Source organism: Antechinus flavipes, chromosome 5, assembly GCF_016432865.1.
Source record: "Antechinus flavipes isolate AdamAnt ecotype Samford, QLD, Australia chromosome 5, AdamAnt_v2, whole genome shotgun sequence".
Lineage (NCBI taxonomy): Eukaryota > Metazoa > Chordata > Mammalia > Dasyuromorphia > Dasyuridae > Antechinus > Antechinus flavipes.
In genome coordinates this window covers 237,314,471-237,328,165 of record NC_067402.1, presented here as the reverse complement: position 1 = coordinate 237,328,165, position 13,695 = coordinate 237,314,471, and the positions used below count along the sequence as shown (strand labels likewise).

Genomic DNA, 13,695 nt, shown 5'->3' with positions numbered 1-13,695 from the left:
CTTATGGAAGTTTCTAAAACATGTGAATAGCATCACTATATAGATTTAAAGTAGTTCATAAACTTTATGATATTACGCCATGGGTACATGCCTTTGATTCATTTCAATACTTAAGCAAATAGAAAAGCAGCTAATTTCGAGTTTATTTTAGTTTTCTACCTGCAACTGCAAAAAAGAACAATAATTTCATCCAATAGATGTCACATGCAGAACAGAATTTTCTAATATATTTTAAGTGACTTATTTATTTGAAAATAATGGCACCATAACAAAAAGATATGTCAATAAAGATTGAGTAGGGTGAACTTTTTTCTAAGTGCCTATTCTTAAAAGTTTTACTTTTTTCTTTCATAAGCAAAATTGTTTTTATGACTAACTAAAAAAATCAATTTAATACAATGCTAAAATAATTCATTTTATAAACAGAAATTAACCATTTCTCCTACTAGTGTGGAAAACTATACAGTTTTATAATGCAAATTACTTACACAACAACTATTCTATGAGTTCAGAAACAAGAAACTGCATAAATCTCATGTTTTATTTAGTCACCACATATTCATACGAATACTAGAGGGTTAATGCTACCTAAGGCACCTTGAGAAAGATACTTCATGCAGCAAAAATCATTGTAAGTGGTTACAGAAAAAAAAAGGTAAGAAAGGATTCTGTTAAAGACAAGAAAGATTCTGGAAAGATGGCTGGAACAGGTCAGAAATTTTAAATACTCCAGATTTCCCCCACAAACAAAATAAAATTGTGCTTCAGGGTAAATATATACCAGCTAAAAACAAAGAGCAGAATAGTGGTTCTCCTGTGACAAAAGGAAAAGATCCAAAAAGCTAGCCCAGCACAGAGATTTGGTCAGTGTAAAGCATAAACATCTCCAAGCAACTTCCAAGAAACAAGTGGAGAGCCTTGGGACTAGCTGAGTTCCGAGATAGCCTCAAAGCCAATCTCAAAACTTTCACCTCCCAGAGAGTGTAGAGAGTCTGGATTTGTCAGGGAAGACTGAGGGAACCTCTGTTGATAAGGAATGCTAAGTCCAGCTGTGCTGCTTAGATGAAGTTACAGGAAAAGGAATCAGTAAATGCCAAGTGAATGCAGAAGCAATGAGTCAAGGAAGTTACTGTCTGTGAGCATTTACAGGAGAGTGGAGTTATTGGTTTGGGGTTTCATACTAAAAGGGAAAACTAAAGGAAGACCTGAAGCCAGAGACATCATTACCTCAAGCCCAGGACTAGAAGTAATTATACTAACAAGCTCTTGTGGAAAAAAATAAATAATAATAATAATAATAATTTTAAAAGAGCAGGTAAAGAAGAAAGAACCCAACAATAAAAAGTTACTATGGGAATAAGATTAGAGTTCATCTTTCAGAGGAGGACACAAATTAAAAAACCTATCCTTCCTCAAAGAGTAATGTTAATATAATGTGCACTCCCCAAATTTATAGAATAACCCAAAAAAGACTTTTAAAAATCAAATGGGAGAGAGTGGGGGAAAACTAAAAGAAAAAAAGAACAATCCAAGAAAAAAACAGAAGATAATGAAAATAAAATGGACCAACTATAAAAGGAGATCTAGAGTCTTAAGGAAGAAAATGATTCTTTGAAATCTAAAATTAGGCAAGGGGAAGTCAATGAAGTTATGAGAGGCCAAGAAATAATAAAACAAAATATAAAGAATGATAAAATAGAATGTGAACAGCACCTCAGGGGGAAAAAAAAATCTGGAGAACAGATCAAAAAGAGAAAATATTAAGAATTGGCCTACCTGAAAGCTATCACCAAAAACAGAACCTTGCTATAATACAAGAAATAATTAAAGAAAATTGTTCTGAAGTGATAGAGAAAAGTAGAAATAGAAAAAAAAAAATCCACCTATCACCACCTAAAAGAGATTATACAAAAAAATTGCTGATAAATTTCGAAATCTCCAAATCAAAGAGAAAATTTTACAAATAATCACAAGAACAATTCAATCATGCAGGAGCTACAATTAGAATCACACAAGATCTATCAGCAGCTACAATCAAACACCACAGGTTCTGGAATACTATATGTCAACAATCCAAAGAAGTGGAATTGTGACAGAAAATATTATATCCAAAAAAATTAAGTATTGAATTAAAAAAAAAAGGATATTCAATATACTGTCAGATTTTCACAATGGTTTTTGCAAACAAATTTGAATTCAATAGAAAATGTGACATATAAGAGCCAATGACAAAGATTACTTTCAAAGGACTTAATAAGGACAAAATGTTTATATTTTATACATAGAAATATAAACTATATGTTTTAAGACTGTCATTAGTAATTGGGTAGTCCAAAAGAAAGACTGGGATGGAGGAAAAGCTAGGTGGTACAGTGGATAGAGTACCAGCCCTGAAGTCAGGAAGACCTAAGTTCAAATCTGGCCTCAGACATTTAACACTTCCTAGCTCTGTGATCCTGGGCAAGTCACTTAACTTCAAATGCCTCAGCCAAAAAAAAAAGAAAAGAAAAGAACAAGAAAGATTGGGGTAGACCTGAGTATGACGTGATTTTTAGCAAAACTGTGCAGGAAAAGATAAAAATGGTAATTATATTATACAAATGAGGTGCAAGAGCAAAAACTGACACAGAAGAATTAGAGGGGGGAGAACGGCTAATATTCTGAAATCCTACTTATAAATGGGTTAAAGAAAATATTATATATATAAACACACACACCATGGAAGAGTCCTCCAGTATCTATAAAGAAATAAGTGAGGAAGGGAACAAGATAAGATAGAGTATAGAAGAATGTATAGATTTACTGTAGTGGGATAAGGTATGTAGAGTAAAGAAGAAATAAAGAAGAAGGGAAAGGATGAGAGGAGAATACAGAAAGGAAGGGGGAAGAGATTATTAATCAGACAAGCTAACAGATAGAAATAAAGTAGAAGAGTTATTAGCAGGGATAGAAAACACGATACAATGCATATATGTGTGTCTGTGTGTGTATGTATATACAAGTATGTAAACATATATGTAAAGACGCATGTAAAAAAGCATGCTAAACTGTAGCCTTCTTAGGAGTGGAGAAGAAAGAGGGGGAAAAAAGAATAGCAAAGTAAAAAGTGAACAGCAGAAAACAAAAGAAAACCTACATGGATGTAAACAATGGACAATTCTGAATACAATGTGTTCTTTTATATATGCTTTCTTAAAATGGAAATTTATTGCTACATATTTTGAATTTTTTTTTTGTTCTGCTATACTTATTACAATATTTTTTGTTAGTTTTATTCTATTTTGGTTTTTTCCTATTTAAGTTTTAAATAAAAAAGGACCATGAATCTATTACATACAAATGGATATTTTAATATGTATATTAAATTTAAAGTTATCAATATAGACCCTCCCCTCCCCCCAAAAAAAAGTTTGTAAGGGGCCCACTCCAGCATCCTATGGGCAAGGCAACTAAAGATACAAAGTCTCAATTTACTCTTTCTTAAAAGTTCTAAACATAAATTAAATCATGGAATCCTAGAATTGTAAGGGATTTAAAGGCAACATTATGCTTTGTTTACTGGTTAACTTGGCTAAAAACATGCTGTTAGCTTTATTATCAATACCACCTCAAATTTTATTTCAATTTATAATTTACATATACTTTCTACACAACAATCCTATGAGCCAAGTAATAAAAATAGTTGGGGGGGAGGGGGAGAGGAAGATGGTTTCCATTTTCAAACAAAGAAATTAAGGTTAAGGTTAAGATAAGTGAATTGTCCAAAGTCACAAGACTAAGAAATGAAAAGAGAAGGCTTAAACACAAATCTTCTAAATCCAATTTAAGTTTTCTATTTTATAATGCTATTTGTTTAAAACTACTATCTTGTTTGTCAATTATACTTGCCGTAAACAAATGATCTGAGATAGGTTATGTTAAATACAATAACTGCAACAGACAATCTACTATTAAACTTCTTGAATTTCTTGAATAATAGAGTAATAATATTTCAAGGCTGGAAGGCAGCTGGGAGATTACAGATTATAACATCTTTCCTTTACAGATGAGGCAAGTAATTCCAAATAAATAAACTAATTCACCCTAGGTTATACAACAATCAGAACAGTAAATAAAGATTAGAACCTCTTGACTCTCAGTCATCTCTCCTATAGTGCTTACTATACAATCTTTCTTACTATTGAGAGGAGAAAAAAGGGAAAGGCAATATAAGCATATGCCCTATCCTCTTCCTTCTTTTTGATCATTCTTGTAATACAAAACTGTTTACTTTAAGTGCATCTAAAATAAAGAATCTTAACCAAGGGTCACAATATTTAAAAATATTTTAATAAACATATTTCAATATAATTAATTATAATCTTATATATTTAACATTATGCAGTTTAAAATGTTATTATGAGAGGTGATCTGTGCCAGATTAACAAGAACTTTGTTTATACAAAAAAGGTTAAGAAACACTAAACTAGAATCTAGAATAAAACGAGGACTGAGGAAGAATAGAAAAAAAATATGTGTGTATGTGTGTGTATGAGATTACTAACAATTCTTCTGGACTGCTGGTAAATGATGGCACTATGTAAAATGGAGCATCTTTGAAAAAATACTCAAAAGCCACTTTTTTCAAAACTTCATTCAAATGATAATTTCCTCAATTGACTTTCAATGCTTTAACAGTTGGACATGAAAAAAGATTCTTGATTGGCTCTATATATGAGCGAACAATTAATAAAACTATACGTACAGTAAGCTATTGGAAGAGTCAACATAATAAAAATGCCTCAACAATTAAGCAAACATTGTACTACACTGTTATGTTTCTCACTTATTTTTTTCTTTTCTGGCATCTTTTTTTGTCAAAATTTACATTACAATATTTCCAAAACTCAAATGTAAGAGTACAGATTCAATCTTACCAAATTTTTTGCAAAGAGTTGTTGATTTGTTACTACCATTTTAACAATACTTTTGTACAGAGACCAGAATAATATTTGGGATGGATTATATATTAAGAAAAAAAAATTAAATTTTGGATTTAAAGGAATGTCCTTAATGACAGACTATAAGCAATATTTTGATATGATAAACAACTGTGTAATTCTCTCATTTGTCTAACACATTATGCAAGTTATTTAAATGTAAATCTCAATTTTTCAAACTGATTCACATTTAATTTGATCATTCTAGCTAACATATAGCTAAACAATTTTATAAAAGTAAGTGACCAATGGAAAAAGGGAAAAAATATGGTCTTACCTGGTAGTTTCTTTTCTCAGATAATGTATGTCCATCAGTCCTCACCATAGAGTCGTGTCCTTTCCTCACAGTACTGGAGGCAATCAAACAGAACTGTCACTCAAGGGTCGTGTCACAGGAAGGACCGCCCACCAAGTTCTCCCTCTAGAGTGGAATTATCCAAAAGCCGTCAAAATTACTAACATGTAAAAAAATAAGAACAGCAGCAAAAATATCCAATATGATAACATAAAAAAACAAAATGAGAAAAAAACTAAGAACAGAACTTTTCTGTATTACATCTTAACAGATTCCCCTTTGGTAAATGTGGGGATGGCGGGACTGGCAGGCATGCTTTATCTGAAACAAGAAATTATCAAATATGAAAAATTTCTCTCTCACACCAACTAAAATATCTGCTAGAACTCACTACAAGGAAGTAGTCCACCATGAGAGAAAATGGAATAAACAAAAAGTGTGCCTCGACCTATTTTCTTTTTTAATAAGCACTCTCCTGTCAGGCTCAGAAGCTTCTCATGATGACTAAAGATGCAGCCAAAATAAGCAAAACTTCTTGTAAGTGGATGACCAGTGACTGACTATGCAATGTCTTTTCCAAAGCTGGTTTTTCTCATAGTTTATTAAGAAGCAATTTTTCTAAAGTAAGGATTTCCTACTTATTTGTAACTAAACAATCACTTCAAGAAATTTTATCCCAATATATTACAATAGCATTTTTTCCAGTGAACAGAAGACAAAATATACAAAAAGCATAGTTTGTGTGCTATCATTACTTGTATGCATCCTTTCAATCTTAATTTATAATGGCGAATATATGTGTAATTAATTACATATGCATATATATGTATATCTCACATGTGTATATGTATGTGTATAAATATAAGCTATAGAAACAAAACATTAAAAAGAAGGTACTGTTGACCTCTTAATTTAAAATGACATGGCAACCTTGATTTTCTATGGTATATGTAGTATTAAAAGTACTGTGGGTTTTCAGAAATCATTCAAACAGATATAATAAACATCAGAAAATTAATAATGATAGGTTCAAGAATTCAAAGGAATTCTCCATTTCCCCACTTTATTTTTTTCTCTGTTGAATTTAATATTTATATAAAGATTGTTTGGATAAGGGTGTTTGTGTAGATTCTAAACTCCTCTCTATGTCTTATTCCATCCTGTCCCGTCCCACATGTTTATATGTTCTTCTTATATATCCAAACTATATAAAATATATGTATAGAATTGCATAACATCAACATATTTTATCTTTTAATACCATAATAATTCAGATTTCTCTGGTATGAAAGGAGAATCCCTCAATGTTGGAAGGAATATCTGCATATATAGTGGCCATATTCAAATATCACTTTTCTGCACCTTGAGTATTTCCACCTGTCAGCAGGAAGGTCACATGCCTCATCACAGATCCACTGTAAACTTGGTTAAGCATTGATTTGATAGCGTTCTAAAGTACTTCAAATTTACTTTTCTTTACAAAATTATTTTTTTCAATTTTGTTTTCACTGTATAAACTAATTTTCACTCTGGATATTTCATATTTCCCAAGATTCTCAGAAATTATCCCTTTAATCATTTGTTGTAGCACAATAACATTCCATTATATTCATACATCACAATTTTATTCAGTGAATGATCAACTGATGAGGACTCCCTTAAATTCCAAGTTCTCAGTTTCCTTCCCTTTTTACCCCCTCCCCTTCTGAATGAGGAGGTCTGTTTTGCTTATTATAATTATCTCCTCCCCCTATTCTTACACATCCTTTTTGTAGTGGCAAGGAACTAGAAACTGAGTGAATGCCTATCAGTTGGGGAATGGCTGATATGAATATATGAATATAATGGAATATTCTTGTTCTGTAAGAAACGATCAGCAGGATGAATTCAGTAAGGCCCGGAGAGGCCTTTCATGAACTTATGCTAAATGATGTGAGTAGAACCAAAAAAAATTATACAAACAATAAGATGATTAAGTGATGATCAAATGTGATGGACTTGGTTCTTTTCGACAAGGAAGTTATGATATATGAATGTAATGGAATATTCTTGTTCTATAAGAAACGGTCAGCAGGATGATTTCAGAAAGACCTACAGAGACTTACATGAACTAATGCTAAGTGAAGTGTAATAGAATCAAAAGAACACTGTATATAGCAACAACAACAAAAAAAAAAATTAGGTGATGATCAAATATGATGGACTTGGCTCTTTTCAACAATGAAATTATTTAGGCCAATTCCAATAAACTTGTGATGGAAAAGAGTCATCTGCATTCAGAAAGAGGACTATGGGAATTGAAGGTGGATCACAACATAATATTTTTACCTTTGCTTGTATATTTTCCTCTCATTTTTTTTTCCTTTTTGATCTGATTTTTCTTCTGCAGCATGATAAATGTGGAAATATATTTAGAAAAATTGCACATGTAACCTATATTGGATTACTTGTCTAGGGGAGGGGAGAAGTGAGGAAGGAGGGAGAAAAATATGGAACCCAAGGTTTTGCAAGGATGAATGTTGAAAATTATCTTTGTATGTATTTTGAAAAATAAAGCTATTATCAATGTCAATCAGCATTGGTAGAGAGAGTTAAATAAACAAAAGAAATTATAGGTCCAGCACCTTCTCTATTCTATCATTTCCATAGTCCTACACAGGATGCTTCGCAATACAAGATAAGATCACATTAGGAATCTTTTTTGCCATTTCAAACTACTGACTTATCTTAAGCAGGTGGTCCATTAAAAAATTCAGATCTTCAAAAGCAATTTGATAGCCATTACTTTTCTTATCTTTTATTTGGGAAGTTAATCTTTTAAAAAACTTAAGTCTAAAATTACTATTAGTTTTATTAGACTTCATCTTATTATATGTAGGCTAATGTTCTAGTTTGTCAAGATCTTTTTGAATCTTGACTATCACTTACCATGTGAACTCTACTTTCCAGATTTTGTGGCATTTGCAAATTTTATAAATAGCCAAACTAGGCCTTTATCCAACTCATTGAGGAGGAAAAAAAAAAGTTAAGCAAGAAAAAGTTGAAGATTATCTCCCCAGAGTATTATAGTGAAGAGCTCCTTCCGAGCTGAAATCAAACCATTAACTTTAATCCAACATTATTAGCTGTTCATAGCATATATCAATATGCAGTCAAAGATAAGACACTTCAATGTTCTAGGAGTTTAAATTCCAGACAGCTGATATGTTATCATATTAATAACAAAAACTGAAAATCTTTAAGTTATCAGTGGTTAAATATAAAGGCAGAACCTAAATATTATAAATTTAGAGTAGCTAAAGCTGCATAAGGTAGCTCTGTTTCCTTTATAGCATTGGGCAAGTTATAAATTACTTCTGTACTGAGGAGTTTAGAAAGATGATATATAAAATATCTTCAACAAATGGAAATATCCTCTATAAGTCAGTACTTTTTCTGCAAGTTATTGACTCAAAATATTTCTTAGATTACTGAGACATTAAATGATTTTCCCAGTCAGTATGTGTCAGAGGTGGAACGTAAGCCCAGGCACTGATTTCAAAGCCAGATTCTTTCTATACTATATTATCTCTGGGGCAGCTAGATGGTGCAGTATATAGAGCATCAGCCCTGAAGTCAGGAGGACCTGAGTTCAAATTTAACAGACACTTAACACTTCCTGGCTGTATGACCCTGGGCAAGTCACTTAATCCCAATTGACTCAGCAAAATATATATATATATATATATATATACACACACACACACACACACACACACACATATTATGTTGTCTTTGAGAAAAAGTTTAACTTAATAATATCTGAATGGTCACATTGTCCATGATTCTATACAAATCAGTATACAGTAGCCTACAACAAGTATGAAATGTTAAGACATATACAAAGCAACAATTCCGAATCAATGGAATAGCACTCACGATAAAGAATTGCTGTCTAGATGATGCCATAAATATAAATGGCTATTTTGTATACTGAAATATCTGAAAGCACCTTAATCTTTCAAGAAAGGATAGTGATAGTTCTTATAATTGATAGAAGAAAGGAAGCATGAAGAATGCTAGACCTAGAGTCAAGCGAGTACAAGCATTCTACCTCTGCTGACTAGCTTTGTGACCAATCAGTAGGTCTTTCTTCTTCATCATCTGTAAAATGAAAGTAATACCTACTATATGCCATGCAATATAGCTAGGGACACAAAGACAAAAGTGAAACAGTATCTTCTCTGAAAGAGCTATTAATATAAATATGGAGTATTAATAAATTAATACAAGATGCTTTTGGGAAGGAAGATAGAAACATCACAGAGGGCATCAGTACTTGAGTTCAGTCAAAGAAAGTGAGATACAGTGTTGAGGAGACAAGTAATGGAGGGCTAAGATAGGATGAGGAGGCAGTCAGCACAGAGTGAAATGGTAGAAAGAAGTCTTAAGTTTCAGAATGACTTAAATACCATTCTTTTGCCTAGAAGCAAAAGAAATCTTTATAGTTTACTATTCAGTATGGTGATAGAGCAGGCCTGTAATTTAGGAAAATCACTTTCGCAGGTGGATAGAAGACAGAATAAAGAAAAAAAAAAAAAAGGAAAAGACATTAATAAAGAAATTATTTAAACTGTGCAGAAGACCAGAATTAAAGAGGTAGTTATGTGAATGAGAAGAGAGATACAAGGAAGATGTGGACACAGAAAAGAAAAGATTTAGCAAATGATTCAATATGCAGAATCAATGAGTAAAATAATAAATGAGAATAACACTGAGAATCTAAGCTCTTTCATGTATTTGGAAAGATGCTGGTACCTTTCTCTAGAAGAGGGGTGAATTAAAGGAGAAGTGAAATCCAATCAATAAGAAATTCTTCATCACTTACAACGTGCTAAACAAAAAAAAAGGAAACAAGTCTTATTCTGAAAAAGCTTACACTATATAGAGGTAAGTACGTATACATAATGTTCCAAAATCTTAATAAAGCTTTAAGTTTATAAAATTTAAAAGCATATACAGGGACACCCTTTATAAAAAGATAACTAAATTAATAATATAGATGTAAGATAAATGCAAGATATCCTTTCTTAAGAAAGGAACACAAACTGGCAGTTTTTGAGCCTTATCTTGAAGAGATTCCATATATGATGAAAAGGGAGTACAATTCCACGCAAAAATTTACTAGATTATAAAATTAGTTGGAAAAAGGGTGTCATCCTTAACAAAAAGAATACAATTGTGGTAGATAAAAGATTTAGGGAAAAGAATGAGTTGTGCTTTAGATATTCTACACATAAGATGCCCAAATAACACCCAGTTTGAAATCTCCAATAGGTTGAGCAAGATCTCATGACATGCCTGTCATTCTGGGGAGGGGAATGTTGAAACAAATGGGTTTGCTCAAGGCAAGGGATTCTGGGATACAGCAGAGAAAAAACTGATCAGAAATAAGGTCTGTGCTAATTCCAGCACTAATATGATGAGCACCCTGGAGAACAAGAGAGCCTACCAGGCTCTGTAAGAAGTGGTAATCCAATCCAGGTCAGAAAAAACAGAGCAGGTTAAAGTTTCCATTAACACTTTGGTCTGGGATGTAGCCAGGTGCCTGGACTCATTCAGATTGAGGACAAGGGTAAGAAGGGATAAAGGAAGAAGAAAAGGAAGCAGTAGCAGCAGAGAAAAGAAAAATTTGATAAGGTATTTGATATATAAAAAACTAGGTAAGAATATATGAATCTGGAAGAAATCCGCATACAGATAATTAAACTGGTACATGGTAAAAGGGGAGAAAGAAGTAAACTCTAGAGACCTGGGGTGCACCTATTATAATGGTGCAGGTTAAGAATGATGACCCAGAAAAGGAAGGAGCTATCATACAGAAAGGAAAGACCTAAAGGAAAACAGAGAATGTATCACTAAAGGACAGAAAGTAAATAGGAGAAAATATACGGAAAGGAGAAAGTATATAGGAGAGTGATCAAATTGTCATGAGTAGGGAAGAAATCATGAAAGATTAAGACTAAGACCATCAGATCTAGCAATTAAGAAATCATTAGTTAACTTCTGAAGAGAATAGTTCAATTGAGTGAGAAGGCTGGAAGTCAGAATGCAAAGGTTTGAAGACTGAGAATTAAAAAATGAATGTAGATAACTTTTTCTAATATGAATAAAAACGGGGAAGGAAAGTAGGATGACCGCTTGAGGGAATTGTGAGATCTAAAGATTTTTTTTTTTTAAAGTTTGGGAGAGACTTTTGCATTTAAAGGCAGTGGGAAAGAAAAGATAAAAGTTAAGTACTGGAAAAGAGAAATGATGGTAGTGGCAAGATACTCGAAAAGACTAGAAGGGATGGGATCATCCATCATCATCATCATAGGCAAATGCAGAGGGTTAAGCCTTGACAAAGAGAATGACAACTCTCGTTACAAGGAATTGGGATTAAGGAGAAGGTAAGATTTAGGGTATAAAGGAAAGAGAATTGGGAAGCTCAAATGGTGTGGACTCAACTATTTGAGTGAAATAAGAGGTTCTCAGCTAAGAAAATAAAGAGAAAAGGCTTTGGGGGCAAGTGAAATAGGATATCAATTAAGGAGCTACAAAAGAATTAATTGCCTTGTTACTAGAAGGAATCAGTTGTAGTTGGTTAACAAAATTATAGTGTTCTCAAATCAGAATGCTTGTGTGGCTTTCTTCAAAAGCATTCACAAAGACTCAGAGGAGATGGCTAATAGAAGTAAACCAGATCAGAAGTTTTAGGATTAGTAGCAACGAACAGGTTAAGAGAGATCTGAGAGTAGAGAATGTGGGGAGCACAATCATTTAACTCTGAATCAAGACTAAGAAAAAAAGAAAGTCAGGAGATGGAGGCCACAAGGAGAGGAAAAAATCAGTTCTAAGAGGGTGAGGCATAGGAAAGGATGGAATGATAAATTCTAGTCAGATAAGAGTTTTTGAGTAAGGAAGTGATTTGACTATTACAATAGATGTAAAGATCTCTGCATATTATTTACTATTGTATGTCATAAATGTATTGAAAATTAGACTTTTTTACTGCAGCTGCTTTATAATAAATTCTTATAAATAATAACATAGGGGCAGTTAATTGGTGTGGTGGATAGAGCACCAGCCCTGAATTCAGGAGAACCTGAGTTCAAATTTGGCCTCAGACACTTAATACTTCCTGGCTATGTGATTGTCACTTAACCCCAATTGCCTCAGGGGAAAAAAAGTAATATAACAATATAGCAGCACCAAGTAACTTCCTGAACTCTGTTATAGCTAACCTGGCCTCTCTTTATGACACACAGCACTATGCCTCAAATGAAATAATACTTGTAAAGCATTTATCACAGTGTCTGGTATGTAAATATGTCTTCCTTTTTCCCTTCTTCATTGCAGGGACTATCCTCTCATTACTGGACCTTACTCCCTCCTCATTTGGGTTTCATTAAATCCCTCACTCCCTTAAAGATGGAATTCAAGCACCGCCTCTTACCTAAAAAGCATTTCCAAATTTTATCTGCTAAAGTTGTTTCCACTTAACAATTTCTTATTTTTTTGGTACACATGGTCAGACTAGGAAAAATGTAAGCTTGACAGTAAGGAGTGTTTCATTCTTTGATTTTGTGTCCCTAGTCTAACATAAATATTTATTAAATGCTTATTGATATGATACTTTAGGAATATATTCATATGAATAGAGATAAAATTATTTTCATGGGTAAAATGTTTCATATAGTACAATTTTAAGTTAATGTTTTATTATCACAGGATACATTTTTCCATTCTTCTAAATAGATTGTCTTAAGTAGCACTATACTACAGAAACAGTAAGTTGGATTTTTGAATTATGTTTTCTTAGTTTCAATTTTACATTTAATATTTAGAAGACATTCCTTGATTCTTAATGTATTAGCTGCAATATTAAATCTTCATTATCAGGAAAATTCTATTATGACAAGACAGACACAAAAGCAACTACAAAGTTAACTGTGGAATTGGACAAATTATTTCCTTATCTATTAAATGGGGAGAATTTTGAAAAGGTACCTGGTTAAATTCTGTTCAACTCATCAATTATTAAGCCCCTACTGTGGCCAGAAGTGCCTGGAGAAATTCAAAGTTTAGACAAGTAACACAATTATATTGAGAACTTGATGAGGTCTAGATTTGGGGTACCTAAATGAATTTAGGGTTTAATTGAGGTCTAGTAGAAGGTTCGAAGTACAGGGAATCAAATAGAGCTCCCCTGCAACCCCACTGGATTTGGCGCAAGAATGGAGAGTTAAATGAGGTCTAGTAGCGGCGCAAGAATCCCCCTGTAAAGGAATTTACAGACCCAAAAACCTAGATTGATAAAAGAGGTTTATTATGAGGTTTGGAAGTAAGGTTAAAGTCTAGTAAAGGAAATAGGTGAAGGTAGAGATAAGAAGGCACTAG

General features: G+C 32.7%; 1 protein-coding gene across 6 annotated transcripts in view; it reads right to left on the bottom strand.

Moving 5' to 3' along the window:
- Window positions 1–13,695, bottom strand: part of CNOT2 (CCR4-NOT transcription complex subunit 2) — a 160,016-nt gene that overhangs the window by 97,592 nt on the left and 48,729 nt on the right. For 3 of the 6 annotated variants that reach the window (XM_051961500.1, XM_051961501.1, XM_051961503.1), the window contains exon 2: window positions 5,257–5,329. In XM_051961500.1, the coding sequence (XP_051817460.1) occupies window positions 5,257–5,329 (73 nt within the window). Of the gene's footprint in view, window positions 1–5,256; window positions 5,401–13,695 lie in introns of all 6 variants that reach the window. The other 3 variants (XM_051961504.1, XM_051961505.1, XM_051961506.1) reach the window with 1 other exon arrangement.